The sequence below is a fragment of the Peromyscus eremicus genome, chromosome 10 (assembly GCF_949786415.1).
Source record: "Peromyscus eremicus chromosome 10, PerEre_H2_v1, whole genome shotgun sequence".
NCBI classification, from domain to species: Eukaryota; Metazoa; Chordata; class Mammalia; order Rodentia; family Cricetidae; genus Peromyscus; species Peromyscus eremicus.
Window position 1 is genome coordinate 58,010,160 of NC_081426.1, and position 22,573 is coordinate 58,032,732.

A 22,573-nucleotide genomic window follows, 5' to 3' on the forward strand; every position below is an offset into this window, starting at 1 on the left:
TGGCTCAGGCTATTTGTTAGCTAGCTCTTACAACTTAACTCAACCTATTCCTATTGGTCTGTTTTGCCACGTTGCCCATCGTCATGCTGTTACTGGTTTGCTGACATCTTGTTGCTCCTTGGGTGGTGTGAGTCTCTCATCCTGCCTTTCTCTTTCCTGTATCTCTGCTTGGATTTCCTGCCTACTTCTAAGATGCCTTGCCATAGGCCAAAGCAGCTTATTTATTAAGCAATGGGAACATATTCACATCCTACAGAGAGACATCTCATAGCAGGTCATGGTCTTTATCATAGCAACAGAAACCTAACTTAGTGATAAAACCTGTCACAAAAAAAAGAAGATGGAGCTGGGTGGTGGTGGGGCACACCTTTAATCCCAGCACTCGAGAGGCAGAGGCAGGGGGATCTCTGTGAGTTCGAGGCCAGCCTGGTCTACAGAGCAAGATCCAGGACAGGCACCAAAGCTACATGGAGAAACCCTGTCTCAAAAAAACAAAAACCAAAACTAAAACCAAAAACAAAAAAGGAAAGGGACAGAGGAAGCTACCCAGTGTTGACCTCTGGCCTCCACATGCACATGGGAGCACATTCACCATATACATAGACTCAAAATTAATAAATGAATAAATTTGCCTACCCCCACAAACCTAGGGAAGGAAAGAAAGGAGGAAGATAGAGGAGTCTTTCCCTCAGGGGTTCGAGAGATGGCTCTGTGGTTAAGAGCACTGGCTGTTCTTCTAGAGGACCCAGGTTCAATTCCCAGCACCCACATGGCAGCTCACACTGTCTGTAACTCCAGTTCCAGGGGATCTGACACCCTCACACAGACACACATTCAGGCAAAACACTAATGCACATAAAATAAAATTAAAAAAAGTAAAGAGTCCTTTCCTCACCATCCTTTCCTTCAGTCACACTACATTGTTAACACAAACCACAGTGGCACATGCCTATAATCCCAAGCCCAGCCCCCAGGAAGCAGAGGCAGGAGAATAGCCTAAATGCTGCCAGTTGGAGACCACAGGTCTACATAGTAAATTCCAGGCTAGCAGAATCTTACATCTAAATAAATAAATAAATAAATAAACAAATAAATAAACAAATAAATAAATAAATAAATGTGGCTAGAATAGGAAACAATTTTTAAAGCCTATATTTATTTTTATTGCATGTGTACATGGTTTGTTTTTAGATTTCTTTTTAATTTTTTAGGTGAATGTGCCCGAGTGTATGTTTGTATACCATGTGTGTGCAGTCCCAGTTGAGTTCAGATCCCCTCCAAGCTGAGTTACAGACAGTTATGAGCTACCATATAGATGCTGGGAAACAAACCAGAATCTTCTACAAGAGCAGTAAGTGCTCCTAACTGCAGAGTTAGAGCCCAGTGTTGGTGGCACACGCCTTTAATCCCAGCACTGGGGAGGCAGAAGCAGGAGGATTTCTGAGTTCGAGGCCAAACTGATTTACTGATCGGGTTCTAGGACAGCCAGACTACACAGAGAAACCCTGTCTAGAAAAACCAAAAACACTGTGGAGCTATCTCTCAAGCCTCCATATATACGAGTGTTTTATATATAAATCCATATGCACGAATGTATATGTGCCATGTGCCTACCTGGTGTGCCCATAGGTCAGAAGGGGGCACCAGATGATTATTTACAAAGGAGAAATAGAGAAGAGGCAAGGGTTAACCTAACTGCTAGTTTGAACTTTCCTTTGCATCCCTGAAGGGGGAGCATGTGAGACCTCCTTGCCAGTCCTCTCTGGCCTCCCTTTATTACTAATATGAAGCACTATGCTCCTGGCCCAACCCTCCCCTACAGCAGCCCTGGCCTCTGGTTCACTACAACTCCACGTCTCCCTAAGGGGAACAACCTCCTCCCCACGATAGGAAAAGACTGTTTTCCTTTGGATCTTTCTTCCTCAATTAGCCCTAGTCCAGGTCTTTGTGGTTTTAAATCAGGACCTCTAAGAGTAAAGGAAGGTCAACACACATCACTAAGAATAACTATGTTCTGTAATAATATTGATCTGTTGCTCTTGCAGAGTTACATGCTAACAAAATAATTTTTTTGTTGTTGTTTTTTTGAGACCAGGTTTCTCTGTGTAACAGCCCTGGCTGTCCTGGAACTCACTCTGTAGACCAGGCTGGCCTCGAACTCACAGAGATCCACCTGCCTCTGCCCCCAAGTGCTGGGATTAAAGGCGTGTGCCACCACCACTGCTTGGCTCAGAAATCGTTTTTAAACTAGGCATGGTGGCACATAATCCCAGCACCTGTGAGGTTTTGTGAGTTGAAGGACAGCCTGGTCTACATAACGAGTTTCAGACCAGCCAGGGCTATATTAGTAAAGCCCTGTCTCAAAAAGTCTCCCTAACAAAACAACAAACAAAAATCCCCATTAAAAAAAAAAAAAGGAATTTTCCTCCAAAGCCTACAATACAGCTGGTCTCTAGTAACATTCTGGGCGTTAACTAGATGTGCCGTCACACTGATAGTGTATAAGTCTACTTCTCAAGGACTTCCTTTAAAAAGACATCAGACACTAAACGCACACTGAACAATGTGTTCTTAGTCGTCACGAGGACCTCGTTCAGTTAGTAAGTTCCTTATGACTTCTCTTCGGCCCTCCAAGGTGCTGGAGAACGGTTCAGCATCACTAACTGGCAATGGAAATTCCCCAGGAATTCAGATGGGAGCCAGCTTCAAACTGTATGCCTAGGATCTCTCCTTCCTCCTGATAAGAGGTGAGACGAAGGACTCAAAAAGATTAAAACAAAACAAAAAAGAGCAAGGTAGCATGGTGGTACACATTTGTAATCCCAGAAGCTCAAAGACTTTAGGCAGGAGTTCTTACTATGTGGAACTGGAAAGTGAGAGCTAGAGAGAGAGAGAGAGAAGGAGGTTGGTGGCCTGAACGCTTACCTCCAGGATAATGCTCTCGACTCCATTCACTCAGTTAGCACTTACTGAGTGTTTTCTAGACGTCACTCATTGCACACAGACAAGAAGAGAACCTGCTCAAGGAGGAAGTCACTGGCTGCGCCGTGGGCATGAGCCTTCCCTCCCCCATTATATACAAGTACACTTCTTTTTTTTTAAGTCCTTCAAAAGGAAGTAGGACTTGGTAGCTGAAAACTCAGTTTGACAGAAGAGGGGTTATTGAGAAACTGTTCTGAACCGGAGAGATGGCTCAGTGGTTACTGAGAAACTATTCTAACCAGGTGTTTTGACCTCTAGTATAATGCTCAATTGTCTAGATGGGATATTTTGATTTGCCTTTGCAACACAGTTCACATAACTTCCGGAGCCCTCAACTATGACTGTCCCCATATTCCGAGACACAGCTAGGAACAAAGCACACGGTATTTGTTTTGGACAAGTCAGTGACTTTCAAATCCTGTTTCCTTCCCAAGTTGATTAACAAAGAGTAACAGACATCAAACTCAGGATGCTTTTTGGAACCTAAATCCTATCCTAAACAGTTAGCTCTCTGGCTCCCCCTAGTTTCCGTGATTTGTCAAGAACAAAAGGTGTGGGGGTGGGGGGAGAGAAGAGAGAGAGGAGGGAGGGAGGTGGAGAGTGTGAGAGAGAGGAGAGAAAGAGAGAGGGAGAGAGACAGAGACAGAGACAGAGACAGAGACAGAGAGACAGACAGACAGACCTGGTAAAACTCAAGTTCTATGAAGTCCTTACAACTTTTTTTAAACATTTACTTATTATGTGTGCATTAGTATGTGGGTACACGTGTGTCTTTTGCATCAAGTGAGCTGGAGAGAGAGCTCAGAAGTTTAGAGGATTTGCTGTTCTTTCAGACAACTGAACTCCTCTTCTGGCCACTGTGGACACCTGCATAATCATACACATACAGTCACATGGACACACACCCATACACATTTTTTTAAAGATTTATTTATTTATTTTATTATTTTATTATTTATTTATTTATTTATTTATCTATCTATCTATCTATCTATCTATCTATCTATCTATCTATCTATCTATCTATCTATCTATTTATTATGTATACAGTATTCTGCCTGCATGTGTCCCTGCAGGCCAGAAGAGGGCACCAGGTCTCATTACAGGTGGTTGTGAGCCACCATGTGGTTGCTGAGAATTGAACTCAGGACCTCTGGAAGAACAGTCAGTGCTCTTAACCACTGAGCCATCTCTCCAGCCCCCCCCCCCACATTTTTGTTTGTTTATTTGTTTTTGTTTTTGTTTTTGTTTTTGGAGACAGGGTTTCTCTGTGTAGCTTTGGAGCCTGTCTTGGAACTCACTCTGTAGCCCAGGCTGGCCTCGAACTCACAGAGATCCTCCTGCCTCTGCCTCCTGAGTGCTGTGATTAAAGGTGTGCGCCGCCACCACCGCCGCCAGCTACATTTTTAAAATCAAACAAAAACAAAAAAACAAAAATGCATTGCTTGGGTCATTGCGACCATTCAGTGGATAAAAGTGCTTTCTGGGAAGCTGGAGGACCTGAGTTAGATTCCTGGGACCCCCATGATGGAGGGAGACAACCAACTCCCCAAACTACCTCTGACCTCCACATGTGCCGGGATGTACTGGCGTGTGCACGCACACACTAACTATGATGATGAAAAACGCAGCAAGCACTAGCTGTGTTGGCGAGGTCCTACAGTCCCAGATCTTGGGAGGGAAAGGCAGGAGGACCAGCTGTTTGCCATTCTCCTCTATCACGGGAGTTCAAAGTCATCTGCAATACAGGATACCCTGTCTAAACAATCAAATAACTCAAAGTAAAATGAAAAAAACATCAAATCATCAAATCATATAACACACGCCAGTTTAGTGTATTGTCATTCGGCAACCCTTCAGTCCCTAAGTCTCATCCGAGTACGTATTCAGACACCATCACTGAAGGAAGGGACATGGGGCAATTGTCTACTTTCCTTCTTACAACCCATTCAATCAAAACAGCTGTGCGTATCCATGGTGACTCCAGCCCCTCATCCTTGCCCAGCTTCCTATGGATCCTGATGCATTTCTAGTGCTCTACCTTTAAGGGAGAATTGAGAGAAGCAGACTGGAAAAGGAGCCATTGCAGAGCTAGAGAACACTGAGTAATTATAAATGTTTCTCGGTATAACGCGACCCGAGGCTGTGGTTTGCTTCTCTTGGCTTTATTCCCTTTACCCCCTCCTCTTTGTCACGCCCCGCAGCTTTTCTGTTTCTAGCCCTGTTTTATTGTATTTACATTTTTTGAATATTATCTCAGCACTCCTTCTTTCTCATTTTCTTTTTACTACAGAGAACATTGTAGAAATGTACGTTTAAAAAAATTTGTCATAATGTACTTTTGTTATGTCTTGGAATAGAAATTGGGCTAGAAGAGAAGTTTTAGATACAAAAAATTTGGGTTTGATTCATTTTTTGTCTCTATAGAGAAATAGTGCTTTCTTGTGTTTTACAAGAACAATATTTTGTATTGCACCTTTTTTTGTGTGTGTGTGTTTTTTTCCAGACAGGGTTTCTCTGTGTAGTTTTGGTGCCTATCCTGGAGCTTGCTCTATAGACCAGGCTGGCCTTGAACTCACAGAGATCCGCCTGCCTCTGCCTCCCGAGTGCTGGGATTAAAGGCATGTGTCACCACCACCCAGCTTGCACCAATTTTATAATCTCTATTTCAGAGGTAAAAAGTCACAAGATCTCTGTCTAGTGATCAGTTTCTGCCAGAAGTTTGTGATGGCTAATTTTCATTGTCCACATGACTTGATTTAGAATCTAGGCGATACCCCTTGGATGTGTCTGTAAGGATTTTTTTCAGAGATGTTTAAATGAAAAAGAATGACCAACTCTGAATGTGGGTTACACCATTCCACAGTCCAGCACTGAATAAAATGGGAACAGAGGAAGAAGCCCCGGAGCACAAGCATTCATCTGCTTCCTGGTGGTAGATGTCTCACTCCTGCCTCCACAGGGAGAGTTGCTCTGCAACTATTGCTACCATTCAGGCATTACACCGGCCTGCTCTCAAGGATCCTGCAACAGCAGGATACATCAGCAGCTACTGTAGCCAAGATATGATATTGTGGCTACTGCCGCCACTGACGCACACTTGGCCTATGCGCATGCACTATATCCCCTTATTAAAAAGCAAGTGTCTTCTCTCCCATTCTCTTTCTTCCTTCCACTCTCAGAGGCCATCTCTACACACACACACACACACACACACACACACACACACAACCTCTCACCTGAGCTCTGTTGCATGGTGTGACTTTGTGGCACCCCTTAGCTCCATCCCCCTAAGGCACCCTCCCCTGATGTTAAATCATTACAACTATACCTTCCCCACCACAGTGGACTATGACCCCAAATAAGCCCTTCCTTCCTTAAGTTGGTAAAGCATTTTGTGACTATAAAGAGAAAAGTAACAAATACAGAAAACTGGTACCAGGAGTGGGATCAACACTGTGATAAACTTGATCAGACTTAGGCCTCTGGATTGGATTTTCGGGAAGAATGTTGGGGAGTTTTCAGGATAGAGAAGACCTAGATATGGCAAGCAGTGCCAATGAGGCCATTCTAGAGCTTGGAAGACCAGAATGATGAGAGAAGTGTGGCCAGTAAAGACACAGGTCCTGAGGCTTCAGAAGGGAATAAAGGCTATTAGGAGCTAGGCTGGAGGCCATTCACGATACATTCTAAAAACACTCTAGCTGCATTCAATTACATCATTGTTTCCTGAACACAACAAAACCTTTTTGCATGTCTGAAACACCTTTTCTATCTTATCTGCTTGTTTTATACTTATCCATCTTTTCAGATATCCTCACCAGCAAGGCCACTGGGGAGGTGGAGGCAGAAGGATCAGAAGTTCAAGGCCATCCTTGGCTACATAGTGAGTTTGGGGCCATCCTGGGCCACAGTGAGACCTAGTCTCCAAAACTCACAAAACAGATAAGCCACACGTTTGCTTGTATTCTCCAGCAGTGTCCTGAACTGATTGTGGGAACAGACCCTCACAGGACTTCACCTGTCAGCAGGTGCTGCATTACACACTGAACTGGAGTTGTTGTTGTTTGTTTTTCTTACTGTCTTGTTTACTGACATAACTATCTGGCAATGCGACTTTAGTGCCTTCAAGGCAGATACTGACTCAGTTATAACCCAAGAGCAAGCAAGGGCTAATAGATAGTAACGGTGGTTCTGGAACAGTTTATCAAACTGATCTGAAAACACCACCACACAGGGTAGTGAAGAAATCAGACACTAAAAATATCATGCATAAACTCTGCAGTGGCTGAATTCGAAGATGCTCGTGGAAAGAGACGGCTGTGGATTGCCTCTTGAGATTTGAAAATTGCATAAATGATGTGATTAAACGTAGAGTTTAAGCTCTTTGATTTCTTGCTAACAATTCAATGTATGGAAATTCAGATCAAGTGGTAAAATGTAAGGCTAGCTCGTCTCCCCAGAGAGACTGAATTACTTGGAAGAGCGGAAACTGTTATAGCAAAATTTCCACTATTACCATAGCATCTTGCCTTTTCCCAGAGTTATGATTATTTTGTACTCTGAGAGAGAGAACTCTTTTTGCTCCTGCCATTTTTAAAGGACTCCATTTTAATAAGAAGGTAGGTCTATTACTGTCTGAAACACTGTATTTTAGAGTAAATATTACAAGGGGAATATTTTATAAAAAAGAATATGTCACGAGTTATAGTTATTTGTTACACAAGAGAACAATGGTAAATGCACTTTGGAGTAGCTGGAATATTTTTAAAGTAAGGTCTTTAGTAAACTGACTGTGATGCATTTGAGTAGGCTAGTCCAGAAATACTAGCTATAATAATAGCATTTTCTAGCAGGATATGCAAATGTCAGGAAAACTGATGCTCCAAGCAAGACAGACGAGGAACAGAAGGCGCAGTAATGACAGACAACAGGAAAAAGCAAAATTCATCAGCTCCGACTTGGCTTCCTCTTCCGTCACAAATGATCGCCCTCTAATCGGAAGGTGTAGGGCCTGCATGGGAAGGAGGGAGATTAAGTCCAGACAGTAAAGAACAGAGAACATCTAGACCTTGGGCAAAACTTTACCTATCTGGTTTGCTTAAAGCACTTGAAACGTGGTGGTGTCTTTGATAGGAACAGGGGAGGTACCAAGTGACTAGAAAGGGACAAATGTCATTTTCTGAAACACACACACACACACACACACACATACACACACACACACACTAAAAAAAAAAAAACCACACACAATAAACTCATGACCACATCTGTCCTTGGCAAAATTCTGGAAATGATAATTAGATACATAGATTGTGAGATTTTAGGATGAAAACGAGGTATAAGGCATGAATTCGGTAATCACTAAGTGGATCTAAATTAAGTGCTCTTGACTGGGGATGGAACTCAGTGGTAGAGAGCATGCACTAGACCCTTGATTTGATCCTCAGCATGATGAGAAAAATAAAAAAATAATACAATAGGGGGCCAGTGAGATAGCTCATCAGGTAAAGGTGCCTCTACCAAGCCTGAGATCTCCATGCACACAAACACACAATAAATTTGAAAAATAGAACTAGAAAATACAACAAAGCAATGTAACAAACCTATAGCCAACATTATAGTAATTGCAGAAAAAACTCAAAGCGTTTGTGCTGAAATCAGAAACAAGATAAGTGTTCACGTTCCATACTCTTACATAATACGATGCTTGAAGTCTTATACAGAGCAGTAAAACAGAGAGAAATAAAAAGGATACAGACAGGAAAGGAGCAAGTCAAACAATCCCAGCCTACTTTTAAGAGACCCCACAGATTCCACCAGAAAACTCTTAGAATTGAAAACATTTTCAGCAAAGAATCAGGATAAAAAAAATCAACACACAAAAAGCAGTACCCTCTCCATATCCCGACGCAAACATGCTGGGAAAGAAGTCAGGAAAACAATCTCATTCACGGGAGCTTAAATACCTTGGGGGCTGGAGGGATGAACCCACCAGTAACGTGATTGCTGTCCAAGGCAGAGAGAGGACCTGTGTTCAGATCCCCACACCCCTGTAAAGCTAGATGCTTTGGTACCCTGCTGTGATCTAAGTGCTGGGAAGGCAGAGGAGAATCCTGGAAGTTGGCTAGCCAGATCAGTGGTACAGAGTAATCGAGGGAGACACCCAATATTGACCTCCGGCCTTCTCATGCACATACACACATACCCCTATATACACACATGCACGTACACACACATACCCCTATATACACACATGCACATACACACAAGAATAAAATCAATAGGGACAGATGTGATGGCTCACACTTTTAATCACAGCACTTAGGAGGCAAAGGCAGGTGGATCTCTGTGAGTTCAGGGTCAGCAGAGTTTACAGAGAGAGTTCCAGGACAGCCAGGTGCGGCGCGCCCCGACCAGCGGGGAAGCAAGACACGACTCCAAGATTCTTCCTCTATCACGGTTTTATTGAACGCTGCTCGGTTATGGCTTCTCGGGAGAGCTGGTACGGGAGGAGGGCCCCGGGCGCCGGGGCAAGCTGGCTTATATGCAGGTTCTGGGGGCGGAGCTTGGGCGGTAAGCTGATTGGTCAGTACTATCGGGTGATACCACGTCAAGGTTGCATCAGCCTTCGGGCGGGAGAGCGACACGTTAGCATTCGGGATAAACAGGAAACCAGCGCCATCTTGTAATGGCGTTTGAGCCAGCGGACTGCTGCAGTTCCCCCTTTTTGTTTTTGGCAACCCAGAGCTAGGAGTCTCCTCATGATGAGCTTCCTGCTCGATGGGCGAGTGCTGAGTAGGAGGAACAATGATACTCTCTAAACGGGTGCAATGAGCAGAGCTCTCCGTGTGCAGGAGCAGTATCATAGGCTTCCTAATCGGGTGCAATGGGCAGAGCCCTCCGAGTGCAAGGACAGCCTACAGTTCCCTCAGCTGGGCCAACCAGATACTTGGGGAACCGCCAGCATCCAGGGCGGCCATAGCATAAGTGTACGCTCTGTACGATTGCGCTTTATCAACCTACAGAGGATCCAACCCAGTATGACTAGACCAATCAAGCCCACTGTTCCCATCGCCCACACCCCAGCCCATTCCTTCACATAAGATGCAGCTGTGACCAAAAAATCAGTAAATTCTCCCAAGGTGGTCAAATGAGCACGCGTCTGATTTAGGGCAGCAATAGAGGCGGTGAAATTCAATTGTAACATTTCAAATTCTCTCTCATAACCCAGGGGTACCCTGCCAGACTTTTGTTGTTATATGCCTGAAACAGGGATCCTAACTTATTCTTGGCTGGTTTAAAGGGTTTACTGTTTAAGCACTGTTTTTGAACTGGAAAATAAAATCAGTGCTATGATAGCTTGAAGTTTGATAGGTGGTAGGATAACAAACTTCATCCTCCAGCCTGCAGATGGTGGAATGAAATTGTGGAAAGAGAGTATCCGTTAAAAACACAGGAGCGGGCACAGGCCAGGCTCGAAGGAAAGCCCAGAATATGTCATCCTGAGTCCAGGCCAGATTCAGGGAGAGGCTGATCATCAGGAAGGTCAGCATGCCTCAGCTGAATGCCAAATGCCAAATGCCGTTTATTGAAAGAGGGAGGAAACCTTAAATACAGGCTTACAGTACAATGGGAGATCCCCGGAGGGCAGAAGTTTGCTACTGAATGTTCTACATTCTTGCATCTAAGCTGTTAACGCCCAATATGCAGGATACACAAACAAGGAACTTCCCTAAAGCATTCAGGAGGGTGGATACCGGCAGGGAATTAGAATAGGGAGGACATCTGGTCAAGGTCGGCAAGCAGGCAACGGCTTTACTCAATATGGGAGGAGACCAGGGCCCTACAGGTCCCCCCTTTTTACTAAAAAATGAGCTTCTGACTTAGGTTGCGTGGGACGTCAGCAGGTCACCTTACCCGTCATGGAGACACCTGCCCAGGCCCCGCAAGTGCTCTGTCTTAGGTTGGTGAGCGCCCCCCAAGCATTACCCGTCTCTGAATACTCATTATCATACAGGCTCAACCACGTGAGCTGTAGAGTAAACTGTTGCCAAAGATCTCAAAGTGGCGCTGGGCTTGCAATCTGTGCGACACAGAAAAGACCAACAGTAGTCCTAACCCACCCATAGCCAGGAGGCTAAAGGCGATTGAGCCATTCCCTTCATAAATGAGCCTTACTGCAAATTGGAGTCCTTGTAAAGTGGTATCCCATAAACAAATGGAACTTGAGTTTAAATAATTTTTACAACTTTCAAAGCCAATTTAAATGTATAAATGTAGAATTAAATTTATCATGCCCAATAAAATAAAAGATTAACTAACTGTGGTAGCTACTTTTGCTGCCAGGGTCTCCATTGTGCTAGCTGTAGAACCCAATTATGAAATAGCCATCCCAGAAATAGTAGCAGCAGTGGCCACCACCGCTATAACAGCAACAACGGTAACAGTGATGTCAGTCTCTTCTGGAGCGTGTTAGCATCATCTGTGTCTAACTGCCATGGTCCACTGGCATGGACGCAGCTCCAGGAACACGAACCACCAAGGCCCATTTTTCTTGATCCCAGCACTACTTAGGCTGGCAGGTCTGCAAAAGAACTAAGAACCATAAAGAAAACAAAAACAAAAACAGCAAACAAGGAGCAGAACTAATGGTCTCATTAATGGCTACATTCAGGCTCACAAATTTTAAGGTGTCTTCAAAAGAGGCTAGAAGAATTTCAGGAGGCCAATAGATGTTGCACAGAGCCATTCCTGAAAAGTAGGTACTACACCAGCTTGAAGAGGGTTGCAAAATGTGAAAAGGCTTAGCTGGCATGCTACTGTTAACAAACAGAGGTCAGTGACCTTCATGGTTATCCTTAATCTCCAAGGTGTGACACATTCCCAACATTTTTGAAAAAAGGTTACCATACATTACCTTCTGAAGAATCCAACCACATGGCTATAGTTCCTAGGCTTACGTTAATGTTTGCCAAGGCTGGCTGTATTGGGCTCTCAATCCCCATTGGCATCAGAAGGGGAGAGTTTTTTACGAAGGCCCAATAGGTCTCTGCCATGTTGGGATTCAGCAGCAGCCACAGGGTGCACACAGTGCTCAGGAAACCGAAGAGGAATTTCATTGTCCTGTGGAAAGACACAAACAGATCCCCGGGCCCACACCAATACCAGATCGGGTCCCCTCCAAGTGCCAGTAGAAAGATCTTTCCATCGCACCAGAGGATGATTTGCAACAGGAGCCCTCCAGTGCTTATCTGCAGCGGATACTCCAGCAGAATCCACCGATAAAAAATTTAAAATATATAAAACAAGGGAAAGAGTAGAATGTGGAGAGTAGAGATGAGCCCCTAGCTCCCCCCTTTTTACTTTAGCAATATATGTTTTTAAGGTACGATGGCAGCGTTCTACTATAGCCTGTCCTTGAGGATTATAAGGAATACAATCTCTTGTAATTTAGAAAAGGCATCAAAAATAAGTTTTTTATCTTTAGCAGCCAATAAAATATCATCCATATGAGTCAATCACAATTAATTGCCAATGTTTAGGAATTGCCACAGGAGCAGGCAAGCCAGGTTGTGTTGCTCCCATGAGAAGCATGGTATTATTTACAGCTCTAAGATCTTGTAATAGCCGCCATTTTCCTGACTTCTTGTAGAGGCCAGTTGGGATCTCAGGATTCTTGTGAAGTTATAGATATGTCCAGCACCAGAATCCAGTAATCTTTTAATCTCAATCCCATATAATTTTATTTTTAATTTAGGCTGTTTATCATTGATAACTGTTTGGCAAAACACCTTTTTCCTATACTTTCTTTTTTTTTTTTTTTTTTTTTTTTTTTTTTTTTTTTTTTTTTTTTTTTTTTGGTTTTTCGAGACAGGGTTTCTCTGTGTAGCTTTGTGCCTTTCCTGGGACTCACTTGGTAGTCCAGGCTGGCCTTGAACTCACAGAGATCCGCCTGGCTCTGCCTCCCGAGTGCTGGGATTAAAGGCGTGCGCCACCACCGCCCGGCTTTCCTATACTTTCAAAGCCTCCAGTTCTACATATAGGTGCCATTTTGCAATTAAAATATAAAAGCAATAATAATGGAGCAATTTTATCACCAGCTTCTATTTTCATGGTCCTTTTTACATATACCAATTATAAAAGCATTAAATACAATCTCTACAGGATTAAGAGGTAACTTTAGGTAATACTTCTGAGTATTTTTATAAAATCTTAAGAGGATCCTTTTTTATAGATTCCAAGTAACATTAATGTAAATTGCCAAATATTAACAATGTGGACCAAACAATTTACTTGTATTATTTACTGGAAAAAGAATTTTGTAACCTCTTTATCAGTAAGAGATTATTATTTATGGGTTTATCTTAGCAACATTATTTAATAAGTTAACAACCCAATCCATTTCAGGTGTTATACTTCTATAGAATTCTAGAAAGCAACTTAAAGAGCAGAGCCAAATTTTCAGTAATGATCAACAGACAAGAGCATACCTAATATATAGTTCACAATTATGAATTCTGTTCCTTAGTTTATTTACCATGAGAATCAAATATTCATCCAAACATTTATTAAGACAGTCAAAAGAACAGAACATCCTTTATTCAAACAGCATTGACTTAGCATTCTATGTCCTGACCGAAACCATTTTTCACCAGAAGTTAGGCCCATTTAAACTTTTAGTGGTAGTCCCTCTCCTGGCCTTTGCTTGTTTGCCTGCCCGCGAGTCTGTTCCTCTCATCGGCCTTTTGGCTAAGCCTCCTGCCTGCTGCTCTGGGCTATCTCACACACACCTTCGCCACCATGCTGGGTGCTTGCCCCGCACACGTGCACTCACGTTTAAACTTTCTCTTACTTCCGTGAAGGGACTACCTAATGAGTTATTCCCACCATAAGGGAAAAACAGAAAAACATTTCCCATGAAGGGATCCTAAATATTGAATTATTCCCATTCTGAGGGAAAGAAATAAAAAACATTTGAACCAAAATTAAGCAAACAGACAGCAAAACTTTAAGCTCTGGGCTTGTTTGCTAGTTCAGCCAGCAGCAATGAGGCCTACCTGCCGATTCTTTGTAATTCAGATGCTGCACTGCAGAAAGAGCTCAGAGTTTCAGCTATCCTGAAAATTCTACAATTGGAAAAAGTCTTTTCTTCCTCCATTATCACTGGGAAGAGGCTTTTCTCTTTCCTTCATCCTTCCTCTACAGGGCCCCAATCTTTAGGCCTAGTTTCAAAAATTTTTCCCCTTTTTACCGGGAAAATCCTTTTTTCTTGATTAAAATTTTTCTCCCTTTTCTAAGAGGAAATTTCCTTTCCTTCCCTTTTCTCTTTTATTTTCTTTATGTTTAGAATTTTCTTTGCTAGCTTCTGTTTCCTTACCGGTTTCGGACTGACTATCCTGCCATTCTGCCATAGCCTTTCTCCCCTTTGCTACTGCTTCCTGTGCCTTTTCCTCATCCAGACAAGATTTCACCAATCCCCAAAAAGGCAAGGTGGCTTTTCCTAGATCTCGTTTGTGTTTTTCCAAATCTTTTCCTAGCTTTTCCCAGGAACTCATTGTGAGATCACCGGATACCGCGAACCATGGCGCATGTTGATCTATCTCTTTAAGCGCCCTTTTTATAGAACCGGAGGATACATTAATATCCCTTGCACCCAGTAATTCCTTCACAGGTTTGACAAAAAACTCAATATGTGAGTCAAAGTTCCCCATCTTTGAAACTGATTTATACTCAAAGAAAACAACGAGCTAACGAAAGACTATCTTATCTCCGGCAGTCCCCACTAAGGAGCTTTACTTTCGTTTCGCTCGCAGCAACACAAACTTTACTTTCCTTTCGCTCGCAGCAACACAAACAAGTTTCCTCCGCGCGGTGGCAGCGCAGCCAAAAGCAGCACCCAATCACCAAGATAACCCACACAAAAATTATCAACGGGAAAAAGTCCAGCAAAAAGGCAAGATTGGTGTCATAGGCGTCAGTCATACCTTATGAGTACTCACCGTTCCCGTGTGAGGTTCTGAATCTTCGGCCCTCCTCCGAGTCGTTCGCAAGGTCCGAAGTTTCCCGGGTTTCGGCACCAGTTGCGGCGCGCCCCGACCAGCGGGGAAGCAAGACACGACTCCAAGATTCTTCCTCTATCACGGTTTTATTGAACGCTGCTCGGTTATGGCTTCTCGGGAGAGCTGGTACGGGAGGAGGGCCCCGGGCGCCGGGGCAAGCTGGCTTATATGCAGGTTCTGGGGGCGGAGCTTGGGCGGTAAGCTGATTGGTCAGTACTATCGGGTGATACCACGTCAAGGTTGCATCAGCCTTCGGGCGGGAGAGCGACACGTTAGCATTCGGGATAAACAGGAAACCAGCGCCATCTTGTAATGGCGTTTGAGCCAGCGGACTGCTGCAGCCAGGAACCTGTGAATCCCCGTTACAAACAAAACTAACAAAATTCCAATGTGACATACATACTGGACATACAGTCCACAGTGGACTGCAGTAGTTCTGGAGAACAAACAAGGAAGAACTTGCAACCTTGCCCGACCCCATGTGCCAGTATCCACGAACACTGAGGCTGCTGAGACAAAAGAGTCCCTTCCTCCTCTCTGCCATGCAGCACCATGTGGAACCTGCTAGAACCAGGAGGCTCCGAGAACTTTACCTTTCAACTCCGCACTGCTGTGCCAGCAACTCACTCCATAAACTACTGCTGCTCTCAGTGTTGGTCAGAAACTTTTTTTTTTTGTAGTGGGCAGTAGTCAGTACAGACTCTTAGCTGGTCAAAGTGCTGAGAAAATGCCACTTCTGAGTGCTCAGCCCCAAACAGGACATCTGTATTGACTCCCTCATCAGACTCAGGGAACATGGGTGAAAAGTGGCCGGAAAGAACGTAAGAGCCAGATGATGGGGAGGGGTGCTGTCAGACGCTGTCTTGTAGGTACAGTGTGGCCCCACTGCATTCATAAACTCATAGCAGCTGTGGTTACCTGCAGCAGACCTGCCCAAGATGAAGCCTGCTAAGATTCCAGTGTGGATGGGAAGGGGAGCATGGGATTCCATCACCAGCTGAAGAGACATTGGCCACTGATGGCTGCTGGAGGGACAGTCTCTTTTCTCTCAGGGTGCGTGGCCACTGGTAAGTTGCTACTATTCCAGTAGATGGGCTCACACCCATGTGAATATGGGCAGCACACATTGGACTTTTTTTTTTTTTTTTGGTTTTTCGAGACAGGGTTTCTCTGTGTAGTTTTTGCGCCTTTCCTGGAACTCACTTGGTAGCCCAGGCTGGCCTCGAACTCACAGAGATCCGCCTGGCTCTGCCTCCCGAGTGCTGGGACTAAAGGTGTGCGCCACCACCGCCCGGCTGGACTTTTTTTAATTTAAAACAAAATTTTCCATTATTTTAATAACAATATATTTTTATTTCACTATTTTAATAACAAAATATTTTGATTTTTTTTCCAGACAGGGTTTCTCTGTGTAGTTTTGGTGCCTGTCCTAGATCTTGCTCTGTAGACCAGGCTGGCCTCAAACTCACAGAGATCTGGCTGGCTCTGCCTCCTGAGTGCTGGGATTAAAGGCATGTGCCACCACTGCCCAGCAACAAAATATTTTGAAAACAATATATTCTGATAATAATTTCCTCTCCCCCAACTCCTCCCAGATCCTCACCTCCCTACTCATCCAACTTTATGTGTTATCTCTCTCAAAATTAATAAATAAAAACAAGACCTGAAGTTGGGGAGGACCTGTGGGGGGGAAGTTCAGGGGTACTAAAGGGGAGATGAGGGGGTAGATATGATCAAATGTACTGTATGTATGAAATTATCAATACACTATTATTTTAGAAGTTCCAATTTCAATCTTCACAGAAATAGAAAATGAAACCCTAAAATTCATATTGAAGCACAAAATACTCCAACTACCCAAAACACTCCTAAGCCAAACCAACCAAAGACCAAAAAAAACCACATAGTAACTAGAACACCATGAGACGTGTGACTCCATAACCCCAGGGGAAGGAGGTTCTGAGGGGATCATGGTGGGGTAGGGGCATCTACTAAGTTCCAGAAGTCCTGTCTAGCCCAGGAATGCCATAACCATGACACCCAGGAATAGGAAGGCCGTGGGGAGAGTGGCTAAGCGGCTGAGCATGGATCTGATAAAGGATGACTTCTAGAGCCTACATGAGATCACTGAAGCAGAGAACCTTGAACTTGACTTCCTCAGAACCAGATAGATGAGCAAAGGTGGAGAAGTCTGTTCGGAAGATGCCACAAGATGTCAGAGATGACAGTGCACAGCCCCTTCCTGCAGCGAGAAAGCAGTGTGAAAGGAATGTAAAGGCTTCTTTCAGAACCTTGAGTGAAAACCTCATGTGTGCTCTCAAAATACAACAGAAGCAAAAGCAAGCCCTTCATTCCAGGTACTCTCGCCTGATTCAGACTTTGCTCCAACAGTGGTGGACAGAGGTGCAGGAAACTAGGGAACGAGAAAAATTCACTACTGTAACTCACAGCAAAGAAAGACTTTAAGTTAGAATGGCTCACCAAGCAAAGCCTCACAAAGCTAAAATTTGGACTGGCAAGGTGCTTCAGTAGATAAAGGTGCTTGCTGTCAAGACTGATGACCTGAGTTCAATTCCTAGAACTCATATGGTGGACTCCTCAAGTTGTTCTCCAATCATTGCATTCCTGAGTGTGTGTGCACGAACATATACAAGAAGTAAAAAATACATGCAAATATTACACTGGAGCTGGAGATGTAGCTCAGTGGTAAGGCACTTGCCTAGCATGCCCAAGGCCCTTGGTTCAATCCCCTAAATGCCAGATAAGATCATGCATGCTTTTAATGCCAGCACTTGAGAGGCAGAGGCAGGCAGATCTCTTTGAGTTGTTCCAGGTTAGCCAAGACTACATTGTAAGACCCGGTCTCAAAACAAACAAAACAACAGTAACCACAAAAGAAACATGTGATATAAAAGTCAGGGGGGGACAGTACTGGAGGTTAGAGGTTTAAACAGGGGTGGGCTGGAGAGATGGCTCAGTGGTTAGGAGCACTGACTGCTCTTCCAGAGGACCTGGGTTCAATTCTCACCACCCACAAGTCAGCTCACAACTGTCTGTAATTCCAGTTCCAGGAGATCTAACACCCGTGGCAAAACACCAATGCACATAAAATAGAAATAAATTAATGCTGGGAGGAGGTGGTGCACGCCTTTAATCCCAGCACTCGGGAAGCAGAGGCAGGCAGATCTCTGTGAGTTCGAGGCCAGCCTGGTCTACAGAGTGAGTTCCAGGAAATTATTGTGTTTGTGTGTGTGCATGCACATGTGCATTTGTGTCATGGCATGTATGTGAAGGTCAGAGATCAACTGGTTAAGAGTTGGTTCTCTCTATCCACCATGTGTGTCTCAAGGCTTGAACTTGGGTTGTTGGGTTGTTGGCAAGTGCCTTTACTTCCTAAGCCATCACATTCTCCCCTCCCCCCACTACTTTTGGAAACTACTTAAAAAAATATTTTTTTAAAGAGTTTGAACACAGGTACCCTGCATGGGTGGATAATGCTTCCCCTACCAGACATGGTCAGTAAATGAAAGTCTTAGTGGTAGGCATAGGATATCTCCCTTTGAGTTATTGGTTAGGGAGGCCTCAGGGAGTCCCAGAACAGCAGGCTATTGCCATTGCTCCTGGTTACTGTCATCCAGTTTCCTTTGTTGTGATAAAACACCATGGCCATAAGCAATTGGGAATGGTTTATTTTGCTTAAACTTCCACGTAAGTCTGTCATTGAAAGAGAAGCCGTGAAAGAATGCTGCTTACTGGCTCGCTCCCCATGGCTTTCTTGGAGCACTCAGAGTGACCAGCCCAGGGGTGGCACTGCCCACAGTGGGATGGGACCTCCCACATCAATCATCAGTCAAGAAAATGCACCATAGGCTTGCCCATTGGCCCATCCCGTGGGGACATTTTCTGACTTGGAGCTCCCTCTTTCCAAATGACTCTAGCTTGTGTCAGATAGACGTAAAACTAGACCACACTGTTGCCTGCCCTAAGTAGACGGTAAGACATTATCGTTGTAGACACAGCACACTTCGGTTGTAGGACTTAGAGAAATCAGCTGGAACTGACCCGAAGACTTCTTCCCTGATGGGTTAGCTTCCATCGTGTCTGAAGGTGCTACACATCAATGGAGCCCAAGTAATGCTGCAATACCTACCAGCCAGACAAATGGGATTACTGGTGCAACAGTAGCATGACTTATGTATGAGGAGGCAGATAACCAGTTTTTTATTGGCTCTTAGCCCTGCTCTACAGCAGGGAATTCATGCCTCTTACTACTGTAAACCTGGGGGTGAGTGGATGGGAGAAATGGCTAAGGAGATCATAGGCCCTAGTAGGGAACTTACAAATTGCCAAAATGCCTTCTAAAAATTGGTTTATACCCATTGATTAGTGTTGCTTTCAGCCTTGGCGTTACAGAGACTGATAGCTGATCAGTGCTGAGAGCATGTGATGGTTGAGTGCTCAGCCCTAAATGGACTTGTGTATCAATAACCCCCTCCAAGGCTCGAAGAACATCATAGAAAGGGGCCACAAAGAATTCAAGACCCAAAAGATGGGGACAAGTGCTGTGAAATGCTATCTTTTGAATATGACCAGACTGTTGAACTCATGAGCTTATTCCAGGTATGGATGGCTTCCTGAACAAGATCTGCAGAAGAACAAGCCGAGAAGATCAGTCAACAATCCAGCAGCCAGTACTAATTGGACTCAGTAGGTTACAAAACAAATAACACACAAACAAACCCCAAATCCCCAAACAAAAACCAGGACATGAAGTGGTAGGGGAGCATGCTGGGAGAGGTCACAGGGCATTGGATGGGAGCGCTGGGAGTGAGTATGGTCAAGATACATCGAATACATGCATGAAATCATTGAAGAGTAAATTGAAGACATTCTAAAATGAACAAATAAGAATTTTAGCCCAGCGGTGGAGGCACTCACCTGTAATCCCAGCACTCAAGAGGCAGAGGCAGGCAGATCTCTGTGAGTTCCAAGCCAGCCTGGTCTACAGAGCAAGATCCAGGACAGGCAGAGTTGTTATACACAGAAACCCTGTCTCACAAAACACAAACAAAATTTTTAGCCTTGTATGGTTAAAGACATACACCTCTAATGCCAGCACTCTCGGGAGGCAGTGGCAGGCAGATTTCTTGTCTGTATAGCAAGTTCCAGGCCAGCTGGGGCTACGTAGTAAGACCCTGTCTCAAAAATAAATAAATAAATAAATAGATAGATAGATAGATAGATAGATAGATAGATAAATAAATAAATAAATAAATAAAATGAAATAAAAATAAACAAAGCAAAGCAAAAGCAAACCAAAAATCAAAAACCACCCAAACAAATCAAAACAACAACAACAACTAACCAAAAGTTGACAAATGGGGTTGAGTAAAATTTTAAATCTTCTGTACAGTGAAAGAAACAGTCAAATGAAGAACAGCCCACAGGATGGCAGAAAAAAATTGTCAGCTAAAAATCTGACAGATTAACATCTAAATTTAAATGTAAAGATTTGAAAGTCTACCAAGAAATGAGACAATCTATTCAATAAACAGGTAAATCCAGTGAACAGGTGATCCTCAGAATATGAAAAACAAATGTTTATTCTCATGTAGTAGAGGCACAAGGATCACTGAAAATCCAGGCCAGGCTGGTCTACACAGCAAACATCAGGCCAGCCAGGGCCACCTAACCAGTGTCAGGCCAGGCTGGTCTACATAGCAAGTGTCAGGCCAGCCAGGGCCACCTAACCAGTGTCAGGCCAGGCTGGTCTATACAACAAGTGTCAGGCCAGCCAGGGTTATGTAGCAAAGCCATGTCTTTATTTTAAAAGTTCAACATCCTTAGCCATCAAGGAAATATAAATTAAAACAATATTGAAATTCCATCTAATCAAGGTGACTATCAATAAGAAAATAGGCTGGGAGGTGGTGGGGCATACCTTTAATCCCAGCATTTAGGAGGCAGAGGCCAGCAGGGGCTACAGAGTGAGTTTCGGGACAGCCAAGGCTACACAAAGAAACCCTCTCTCAAAAACCCAAAATGTATTAGTATGTGTGCTTAAAAACAATAAAACCTGCTTCACAGATACCCAAATGATGAGAACTGGATTTACTTGCATTTCAAGTGAAGTAAAATTAGAACTTCTTAAATATATGCTCAAAATGATCACTATTTATTTACATTATAAGCATTTACTTACTACTGTGTAAAGGGTAACCAGCATTGACACCAAGTATGGTCCTGCGTACAAAATGCTTAAGAGGGGGCAGGGGAAAGTAGCTCAAGTGGCAGGGTGTCGCTTGGTGGTTGTGTTAAGGTTTCAATGTGAAATGTCTCCATAGGTTCAATGTATATGCACACTTGGTCCCATCTAGCAGCATTATTTCAGGGGGTGTGTAACCTTTAGGTGGTGGTGCCTAGTTGGATGAGGTGGGTTACAAGTGGGAAGACTTGAGGATTATGGTTAGTCAGAAACTGTTTCCTGACCTGCCAGCATGCAATAATTATATACAAGCTCCAAATATGGTCGAGAGTTACCAGGTACTGTATCTTCCCTGCCATGAAGGCCTGTATCTCCTGAATCTACAGGTTGTTTCCATCGGGTATTACGTCATGTCACTGAGAATAGTAATGGATACACTTAGCAGGCATGAGTCCCTGGGTGTGATCCCAAGGAACACAGGCACACACCCAAGCAAAGCACAACCAAGAGATAAAACGGCATACTGTGTTTAGTTCCAAACAATGCTTCCTCCAACAAAGGAATCCTGAAGACTTCATTCGGCCAGCCCACACATACTCACATAGGGAGGGCATATTCCTGGGATACTCTGTCATTCAAGAAGGGAAGAAGGCAGACATGTATCTGGGTATGCTCAGTTCAAGGTCATGGAGAAGGAGTTCAAAAGGTTAAAATGAGCCTGAATGTGTCAGGGCTTGTTCAGTTTACATCATAAAGGTGGTGCCTGATGTGATTTTAAGCTTCAGGCACAAGTAGTGTCCATGAAAAAAAAAAAAAAACACAGCTCTCATCTAAACGGAATAAGAGAGTTTATTCTGGAGCCAAAAATGAATGACTGTGGCCCAGGAACATAGATTTGGATCTCCCCGAATAGCATGGTCCACCATGAAAGCAGTTTCATGAAGTTTTTATAACAAAGAAAGTAACACATCAAGGCATTTAAAAATACATTAGTGGAAACATCAGAAAGTTATAGGTCTCTAATAGCATGTTTAGCTCGTTGGTGGAGATAGGGTTCTGTCAGGTAGATACATTCCAAAGGTTTTTATCTGCTTATCTCGGGATGTAAGGTCTGACACAGTGGCTCCTTAGGGGTGCTAAAGATAGCCCAAGGTAAGTTTTAATAAGGTTCCAGGCATTGAGGTTTCAGTCAGTCAATAAGACTTTGCAGACACAGCTTCTTTTCATAAATTCTCCTTCACAGTAGACAGATTTTTCTGAATCTATGCAATCCCCCAACTGGCAGAGATGAATTGGTCTCTGAGGATGTTTTATTTTATATACC

At 43.7% G+C, this 22,573-nt stretch overlaps 1 protein-coding gene across 1 annotated transcript in view; it reads left to right on the forward strand.

Annotated features, from left to right (window-relative positions):
• The first annotated feature begins 19,666 nt into the window (after window positions 1–19,666).
• Ube2k (ubiquitin conjugating enzyme E2 K) overlaps window positions 19,667–22,573 on the forward strand; it is a 79,224-nt gene continuing 76,317 nt past the window's right edge. Inside the window, exon 1 of the mRNA XM_059274744.1 lies at window positions 19,667–19,751. Within this exon, the coding sequence (XP_059130727.1) occupies window positions 19,667–19,751 (85 nt within the window). The remainder of the gene's footprint in view (window positions 19,752–22,573) is intronic.